The 9,480-nt window shown below is 53.8% G+C and overlaps 1 protein-coding gene across 1 annotated transcript; it reads right to left on the bottom strand.

Moving 5' to 3' along the window:
• Positions 1-691: 691 nt before the first annotated feature.
• On the bottom strand, positions 692-9,175 carry CDKN1A (cyclin dependent kinase inhibitor 1A). The gene is made up of 3 exons (XM_037519610.2): positions 9,119-9,175; positions 3,958-4,398; positions 692-2,438 (listed from the first exon to the last, which is right to left on the bottom strand). The coding sequence occupies exons 2-3, from the start codon at positions 4,385-4,387 to the stop codon at positions 2,389-2,391; spliced, it is 480 nt and encodes a 159-aa protein (XP_037375507.1). The 5' UTR covers positions 4,388-4,398; positions 9,119-9,175; the 3' UTR covers positions 692-2,388.
• Positions 9,176-9,480: the final 305 nt, after the last annotated feature.

Here is a 9,480-nt window from a genome sequence, read left to right as displayed (position 1 = left end):
CATAGAAGACAAGCAGACAAAGCAGTCTCTGTAAAGTCCCAACAGGAGAGCCTCATCTCAGTATCCTAGCATTCTAGAGCCAAGTCATTTCCTGTACAGAGAATTATTCAACATATGAAAAGTAGTCCTTGAACATACTGCACAATCAGGAGCAAATGTTTATTTTAAGCTGCCGTCTTAGGATTAATTATGAATAATCAGAAGGTGCAGGGAACAGTACTGTTCTTTTAATGATGCATTCTACACATCAGTAGTCCCACAATTTACATATCACTTTCTGCTATGGACATTTAGGTCGTCTCCAGTTTGGGTCTGTTAAGAATAGTGCTGCTATGAATGTCTTTTGGTGGAAATATATACTCACTTCTCTAGATTATTTCTCAGATAACACACCTAGAATAGAATCTCTGCATGATAGGACAAGCACAAGGAGGGGCATCTTTAAGGAAGATATTGCCAATTGTTCTAGATGTTTCTCAATACTTAAGATATTTTATACTTCTACCAGCAAGGAGTTTCAGTTGTTCCATATGCCTGTCAACACTTGGCATTGTCAATCTTTTTCATCTTAGTCATCCCAGTAGGTGTGTAGTGGTATCTTATTGCGGTTTTAATTTGCATTGTTCTGATGAGTAATGATATCCAACAATATGTTCTTTACTTAAGAGACCACACAACAAACCAAAACATTGACACTGGTGATCTTTGCAGAGGTGTGATGATTTATTGTTTTTGTTTGTTGTCTGTTTTTTTTTTTTTTTTTGCCACATGATCTTCCTGTTTGCTACACTTTCTGCATTTTTTTACTCCAAATGTGTCATTTTTTTAATTTATAAAACCTCCCCAAACCTCCACCTACTTGTTCTTATAAATAACAAAGTATATTGACCACAACAGTAATAGTACAAGTAAAGTTACCAAGAAATATTTATTGAGCACCTGCTGTATACCCAGCACTGTGGGAGGAGCTGTGAAGGACACAGAGCAATGCAGGACATGGTCCCTGCCCTTAAGAGGCTTACAGTCTAGGTGGAATCAGGAGAACCAGGACACGCGGGGAGCCTGGACAAAACAGGCCAGGGCAGGATGTTATGGGAGCTGGAAGGCATTTGGGGTCAGACCCTCTAACTGCTTTGGTGTCTCCAGGGCTCAGTGTTTAGAGCCAGGAAAGACAATTCACAACTCCCAGGTCCTTATCAGCCCATTTTATGTGTCCAATCCACAGCCTCTACTTCCATCATCTTAAAACACCTGACTCCTTGTTCAGCTGCTTTTCAAAGTGCAATGAAAATAGTGGGGGAGGAGGGGAGGGCATATGGGGAAGGTGCTTGGATGAGTTCCGGGCTGGTGTCACATTCTTCCTCCTAGGAAAGTCTGCTCCTCCCCACATGCTCCTTACACAGAGAGATTCCCCACTCAAGGAGGCAGGCCTGCCTGGCCACCCAGGGCCCCTCCCCCAAGAGCTAAGAGAGGGGGTCATAGCTGTTTGAGCTACCTGAGGTAGAACTGGGGACCCCTACTTTTAACATGTCTCTTCTCCTTTCAGTCCACTGAGTTGGGGAGGACAGCACCCCACAGCTGCCACCAGGGCTGAGAGGGGTTAGAGAAAGGACATGGGGGGAGGGGAGAGGAACAAAGGACTTGAGAGCCCAGCTGGAAAGGAGGGGCATCCAGGACTCCTAGAAAAGTGCAGGGGGGAGGGGGGAGCCAGCAGGGTGGAGGCCAAACATGGAGGCTGGCTCCTCTGCGGGCTGCAGAGGGAGTGGGGAGAGGCAGGGAGGTTTGCTACAGGACCCTACCTTCCCCATGCCCCATGACACTGCAGGCCAGGAGCATGCCAGGTCCAGCCCTGTTCCAGGCTGTGCCCACTTCAAGGTCACCCGGCCCCACCTTAGGAAGGTGAAGGAACTCCAAAGTTTTCATGATGCTCCCACTCTGCAGGGGCCCCCTTCAAAGTGCTATTTGTTTACTTCTCAAATGATAAAGAATGCAGGGCTGAGAATGCAGGAAAGGGGCAGAGTTTCCTAACACCCGGGAGACAGGGAGTACACCACCCCTCCTGAGAGTGCCACCCAGGGGTAAGGGTCATGCCAACCCACCTTACCCTCCAGGAGAGAGGAAGTGGAGAGTGGAAAATGAGGAGATTTTAAATAAGTTTGTATAATAAAAATACCTAGCATCCTAATAAGCCTATTGTACTGCTATCTAATTTTTTTTTAAATAATCCTAATGCAAGAGGCCAGGGTAGCAAGCAGGGTATGTACATGAGGAGTTTAAATTAAAACACAAATAATTAAGACATACAAACTGAAGGGCTAAGGCAGAAGATAAAGAGGGGGGCTCTGGGGGCCCCCCTTGTTTCCAGGAGTGCGGCCTCTGGTGAGCAGGTTAGGGCTTCCTCTTGGAGAAGATCAGCCGGCGTTTAGAGTGATAGAAATCTGAGGAGAGAGAACACAAGTCAGCCAGGCCAGGAGGAAGCAGGCACCACAGAGACACCCAGACAGGGCCAAAAGGACATCCTCCCCAGAACAGGGAAGAACCGGCAGCTACGCCGCCACCTAGAGCAGGGATGGGCATTTACGGGGCACCCCACAGCACTTCACGGATGTGACTGATACTGAAACTTACATCCACGGCCTGCACACGGCCAAGCTGCCTGGCATAGGAACCACCAGCCCTGTGCTATTTAAATGAACTCAAAGCAAACAAAAATTTCGGTTCCTTGGTCACACTAGCTACTTGTCAGGTCTCCTGGGTAACTGCCTCCTTGTTCTGGGACATCTCCACTCTAGGGATTCCACCCCATAGGCTGTGAAAAGGGCTCTACACATGACATGTCAGCTATTGCTATTGTTATTATCATCATCGCTATTGTTAGTTCTCACCCAGCTGCAAACTGGCGGTGGGGTTGGCTTCATCTCTCTGAACCTCAAGTTCCTCACCTATAAAATGAGGGTGATGGATATGGTGCAACACGAATTCAATGAAAGGCCTTCCAATAAGGCTTGGGTCTAGGGCCTGCATGTCAGCACCATTCATTCATTATCAAGGACCTACTCCATACTAGACACCATTTTAGGTGCTGGGGATTCAGCAATGACCAAGGGACATACAGACCCCTTTCTCATGGAGACGATACTCTAGTGGAGGAGGTGGATAACCAGCAAGAGAGGGAAGTAGTTTTTCATAAGGAATTTTTAATAGAAAAAGTGTCAAAAAGAAGACAATAGGCAAGGGGGGCCTCCCTGGTAGCGCAGGAGGTTGAGCGCAGTGTTGCAAAGCTGTCCGCAGCCTCTGCAGCGCCAGTTTGACCCCCACCAGCCTCAGAGCAACCCACATGGCAAACAGACCTCTCCTGTTTCACCCGCTCCTCCCCTCAGCAGTGTATTTCATCAGTCTGCCTGTTCTGTTCCCCACTCTGTCTCTGGTGAATCCTCTCACCCTCCCATGCATCTGGCCTGTACCCCGGCTCTTGTATAAATAAAAAAAATTAAAATCTTTAAAAGAAAAAAAAAGACAATAGGCAGGGCTTGGGGAACGAGAAGTACGTGTGATGAAAGAAACTTCAGTGTGGATAGGATGGCCAGGAAATTATCATCAGTTTTCTCTCTACCTCTCTTGTTTCCTTGCCTATATGAGTCGTAAAAATGTCACATGGTATAAGATGGAGATAAGGACTAAATGAAATCCATGTTAGAAACTTAGCAAAGGGCCTGGCTATTTATCCCAATGAATGCCAACCAGCTGATCTTGGCTGTAGACTGGCAGCCACTTCCTCTGGGATGGGATCCTATGGGTTTCCTATGGGATGGAATCCCCAGCCCAGGCAAGTTACTTCCTCTCTCTGGGCTGTTTACCTTGTGAAGGATGAGCAAACTGGATCAGAAAGGTCAGCCCTTACACCGTGAGTTTTGTATCTAGGTCCCTTACAGTGTCCTTCCCTGTCCCTGTCCTCACCTGTCATGCTGGTCTGCCTCCGTTTTCGGCCCTGAGAGGTTCCAGACCCACCAGGGGAAGCTTCAGGGCGCTCAGGGGTGTGAGGCAGGATGGTGCAAGATAGCGACAGGTCCACGTGGTCCTCCTGAGCTGTCCCCTGCAACAGGGCGGATGAGGTGCCAGGCCGCTTGCTCCCTCCTAGGTCGTCCCGGCCCCCCAGGTAGAACTTGGGCAGGCCGAGGCCCCGCACGCGCTCCCAGGCGAAGTCGCCTTCCAGTGGTGTCTCGGTGACAAAGTCGAAGTTCCACCGCTCACAGGCCTCCTGCACACAGCTGGCCATTGCTGCATCGCAATCCTGGCGGAGCTGCTCACTGTCCACCGGGCCAAAGAGGCGGCGGCATGCCTTGCTGCCCCTTGGGATGGGACGGGTATCTCCTGACGGCTCTGGCATGGTACCTGCGGCTGAGACACAACAAAGGCCTGGTCACTTGGGAACTGGGACCCTCCCTGGCGTACCCCCAGGTGAGATCTTCCTACTAGAACAGGAGGTGAGAGGGTGTCTCAGATTCCTTCCAGCTGTTTTTCCACCACCTCCTTCATGCAGGTCCCCCAAGCCTGCCACCAGTAGAAACTGGGTGTCTGGGGGCACAGCTGAACCAGCCTGGCACCCCAAGGTCACTAGGGAGTGGGTAGCTGAAAGGCAAGCTTATGTCAACAAAGTCAAGTTTAATGCAATCACAGGGATCAAGGTCCTGTTTACTACCAGGTATTATGAGCTCAAATCAATTTGTTTTCCAGCCTAGGGTGTTCCTCATAGGTGCGAATGCCCCCAGGACGTGTGAATTGCCAGAGTTCAGCAGTTTTCCAAACCCAGTTCTGGCCAAGAGGTCAACTCCTAAAAGAATGGACGGGCAGACTGCCCCTCTATCCTCCCGAACCCCACCCCCAGATGCCCATGGACAGTGACCTTGCTCTGCAACTTAAAAGTACCCTGGACTATAGGGAAAAAAACATGTAGGATCTAGTCCAAACTCTGCTGTTTACTACCTACATTTTTAAAAGGTACGAGTATCTTTGGGTTTGTTTCCTCATCTGTAAAATGGTGCTATTTGAAAGTTTAAAGACACGGTTATAGAAACAAGCCCCAGGTGAGTCCCTCCAAGTAAGGGAGATGGAGCAGGGTTGGGAGGCTCCTTAAGAATAAGGGCTGGGGGGGCCTCCCTAGTGGCGCAGGGGTTAAAGACATAGGCTATTAAGCAATCCGCAGCCACTGCAGCACCCCCCAGCCAGGGAGCTACCCACATGGCGCAGCAGACTCTTCTGACTCGCCCACTGCTCCCCTCAGCAGTTTATTTCAGTCAGTCTGCCTGTTCTGCTCCCCGCTCTGTCTCTGGTGAATCCTCTCACCCCCCACACCTCTGGTCTACACCCCAGTTCTTGTATGCATGAATAAATAAATCTTTAAAAAGAAAAGAACAAGGGCTCCGGAGCCAGAATGCCTGCACTGGAATCCAGTCTCTGCTCTGTGAGGATGAATCACCCTCTCTGGGCTCTATTTTCCTCATCTGTAAAATGGAGGCAGTGATAAGCAAATGCCTCAGAAGACAAATGTGAGAATAACTGAGTTAGTGTAGGTAACATGCTGGGAGCAGCATCTGGTACATAGAAGTACTTGGCAAAGAGAAGCATTGTTATTTCTCTCTGCCTTCAGTCCTGGCTGAGCTTCCTCCCTATTACTCCCCTGAGCCACCATCTCCTTCAGACAGCAGCTGACAGGTGCTGTGGTCTGAGGGCCTTTCCCAAGCATGTCATCAGGCAGGCAGCCTGCGGGTGAGGAGGGGCTGGGCAGGGCAGGGCCAGGCAATGATTTCTCCCAGGCGGAGCCACATCCTGCCAGGCACATCAGGTGATTTGAAGTCTAGACAATCTCCAAGCCCCTGCCCTATGTTGCCTGCATCCAAGGAACAAGTTTTGCAGGCAAAGAAAATTAAAGGTGACTGGTCTACCCGGTTCCTCGCCTCCTACTTGAAGAGAGGGGAAACCAAGGGTGAGAGGGGAAACTGAGGGTGAGGTTGTCCAGAAGGGAGTGCTAGCACCCATCTGTCATACTCTGGCCTGATTCCAAGGCTAAGTGACTGCACGATCTTGGCAGAGACTGGGTTTTCTTGGGGACAAGTCCCGATTTGCAGACTCTGGGGGTGAAAGCTCTGCTGAGTGACCCCCTAGGGCAGGAGGCCCTGGATCCATGCCACACCCATCCCTCCCCACCTACCTCCCATAATGAGTGGAGCCCACAACCACAGGTCTCAGCTGGTAGGGAGGAGATGCCCTCAAGTTTAAAGGCCAGGAGTTCAAAGAGATAGGAAACTTGCCCCCAAATCACACCAGGGTGACTACGCCACAAAGACATTACACCGTGCGGTGGGCGGAGCCCTCCAACAACCTTTGCCCAAGCTTATGGGCAAGACTTGGGACTCTTTACATATTTTTATGTACCAGGCAGGGGCTATTCTAAGAAGCTTACAAATACGCATTTTCCCAAGAAGTGGGTATATTAACTTTTTTTTACAAAGAGATAACAATGGCTTAGAGAAGTTAAAACTTGCCAAAGATCACACAGTTCACAAATGGCACAGGCAAAATTTGAACCCATGCCTGTTTGCCTAGGGTTCTGTGCCCTGGCATTGAACTCCACTCCCTCTAATTTTGAGGTTTCTTAGCCAGAGAGGAGCATCAGAATCACTTGGAGAGCTTTTTCAAAATACAGATTAATAAACCTACACACACACACACACACACACACACACACACACACACACACGCGCCTCCCCAGATCAAGTATTCAAATGGAAGGAGATTTAAGCTGTGTTTGGCGGGTTCCGGAGTCCTCCTGGGGTGCTGGCCAAAAGGCGACAACCACTGGGTAACCGAAAAGGTCATTCAGAGTCTTAATGTTCCCACTGGCAAAGGAGGAGAAGCTGGATATTCCCGGGCTTCTCAGAGATGAAGATGGTTCCAGAACCACCTTCTGCCCGCCCTTCCTTTAAGGCTCTCCATCAAAATAGACTCTCAAACCCAGTGTCCTAACTCCCAGCTCAGAAAACACAAACCCTTACTTTACAAACAAGTAACTGAGAATAGCTTCCCTTGTTGGCCTTCCTGCCTTAGACTTCAACCATATTTTAAGTCACAAGGAAAGAGTAAACGCTGTGCAACCAATGGGGTATTCTGTCTAACGGCAGGAGGCGGAGGCAGGCGGGGGACTGAAAAACGACCTTGCACCCGCGCAGGAGCAGCGGCGGGAAAGCCAGGCGGGCGCCGCCGGGTCGCGGGAAGACGGCTTGCGATCGCGCGGGGCCGGGAGGGGGCGCTGGTCTCCAGGAAATCACGCGCCGGGTGGGAGGTACGTGGGTAGGGCCTTGCACAGGGAGTTGTGATGAGTCAGTTTCCTGCAAAAAGCTCCCCGCCCGCCAAAACTTCGATTCCATTGAGGCTGCACGTCATAGTCGGGTGGGGAGGGGGTCAGGGGGAGGGGGGCCGGGACCGCGAACACGTCACTCTGAGCCAACCAGGCTTCCGAAACCCCCGCCACTGTTGGGAAACCGCGCGCGCCCTCGCCATCTGTGTCTCGCGCGCGCGCACGCACACACTCACACACACACACACACCCCGAGACACACACACCCCGCAGGAACAGGCGCACAGAAATCTGGTCCCTCCACCTTATCTCCACGCCCAAAATCACGGGATGAGTCAGATCCCTGGAAAATAAAAATAGACTAGAGTAACGAAAACAAAACCGCTGGAAAGTCCTCCCCAAACGCGACGTGGAGGGAGGGAATTGTCCGAAAGTGCCAAACCCAGCTCCAAGATCCTGTTCCTCGGGAGGGAGGACGCGAGGCTCCCCGCGGGCTCCGACGGAGCAGACAGACGTAGAGTGACCCGGGCCGAGCGGAGGCGCCCAAAGGGAGATGAGCCCTCCTGCTCCCCTCAGCCCCCGCAGAGAGGGAGTTCTGGACTAGATCGGGGCGCCACAACCCCAGGAGGCAGCTGACACAGGACCACGGCAGCGTCGCGCCCCCTAAGTCCCACCCCTCTAAGGATGCAACTCGTCCCGGATCACACCCGGGCTTGCGGCGCGCGCCCCGAGGCTCCGCCGTCCAGGGCTCCGCTCCGGCCCAGGAGTCCAAAGCCTTGACCCCGGGGCAGCGGGAGATTCCCCGCCGCGGTGAGAGAGGCGGGTCCCACTCCGGCGCTTCCTAAATGGACTGGCTGGCACAAGCCCGCCCATCGCGGGGCTGCGGCTCCGGGTGTCGGAAGGCGCGCACGGGGTGGGGACCGGACACCCGGTCCTGGATCTCCCGGTGTCCCGGCTTCCCTGGAACACTGTGTGCAGCCAAGTAGGTCTCCGCGCGGACTGAGAGAGACCACAGAGGGGCTGGGAAACGGACTTCTGGGGCGCCGCGGTCCTCCTGCCCGGGCGGGGTTGTGCCCTAACGCAGCGCGTTCCCAGGGGTCTCCCGGCCACCATGAGTCACCCCTCGCTGCTTTGAGGAACGCGTCCCGACATATTCCCAAGGGCCGGGGACACATCCCGCGCTGACCTCAGCGCCTAGCCCGGCGGCGGGCCCCGCGGCGTCGGGCATTCAACCTCAGAGATCCGAGCCGGGGCAGGACCCCTAGACACCAGAGGCGCCCAGGAGCGGATCCCCAGTGAACCTGCTCGGCTGGAGCTCTCCGCCCCTCAACGGCCCCACCGCGCACTGGGGTTTCAACCCCACGTCCCGGGCGAGCCGCGCCTAAGGCGCACCCTCCCCGACGTGAGCTCGCTCGCGGGGCTGCCGGTGCACGCCTTCCTTCGCCCCAGCGGAGTTTTAAGCGAAGGTAATAGGGGATCCCTGGAACTCGACCCCCTCTCCCCGACCTCGTCTCCGTCACGCCCGGACCCGTGCGACACGCGCACTTAGTGTCTCCCGCGCGCGCAAAATCGAGACCCACGCACTTCATCCACCTGTGGACACAGCGTGCGCAACACACGCACACATCCCCGTGGACACACAGCCCCGCTGACACACATCCCCGCTGACACACGCGGGCTTACACGGACACACTCGCGGACACCCGCGGCTCGGCACAGACCCGCCAGCCCAGGATCCGCGCTTGCCTTCCAAGGCCCCCTCACCTCTTCCAAAGGTCTCGTTGTGTCCGTGAGAGCGCGCCGGCTGCGGGTCTCCAATCCGCCGACTCACCTCAGCTGCGCCGGCCGCCGCCAACCTATAAAGGCTTGGAGAGGTCCGCCCCGCCCCGCCCCGCCCCCCGCCCGGCCCGCCCGCCCCGCCCCGCCGCTCCGCCCCTCGCCGTGCCAAGGACCGCCCCGGGGGCGTGCCATGCTCGCCCCTGCGTTTGTGCGCTTGACATGTTTTCGCCACGAATGAGCCAAACATTTGCGGGGGTTTTTTAGTGGGGGATGTGCATTGCCACTCCCCAGGTGGGAATGTCATTGTTAAGAGTGAGCCCCCTTTCTGGCGCATCCCAGACCGACCC

The sequence above is a fragment of the Talpa occidentalis genome, unplaced genomic scaffold (assembly GCF_014898055.3).
Source record: "Talpa occidentalis isolate TD23 unplaced genomic scaffold, MPIMG_talOcc4v2.1 talOcc4.2, whole genome shotgun sequence".
NCBI classification, from domain to species: Eukaryota; Metazoa; Chordata; class Mammalia; order Eulipotyphla; family Talpidae; genus Talpa; species Talpa occidentalis.
The sequence above is the reverse complement of the archived record's forward strand: the minus strand, read 5'-3'. Positions and strand labels throughout refer to the sequence as shown.

Coding starts and splice junctions, on each gene's coding strand:
- CDKN1A (XM_037519610.2), bottom strand. CDS start 4,387: ATGCCAGAGCCGTCAGGAGATACCCGTCCCATCCCAAGGGGCAGCAAG. Junction 2,439..3,957: donor GAGGCAGACCAGCATGACAG/GTGAGGACAGGG, acceptor CTCTCTCCTCAG/ATTTCTATCACTCTAAACGC.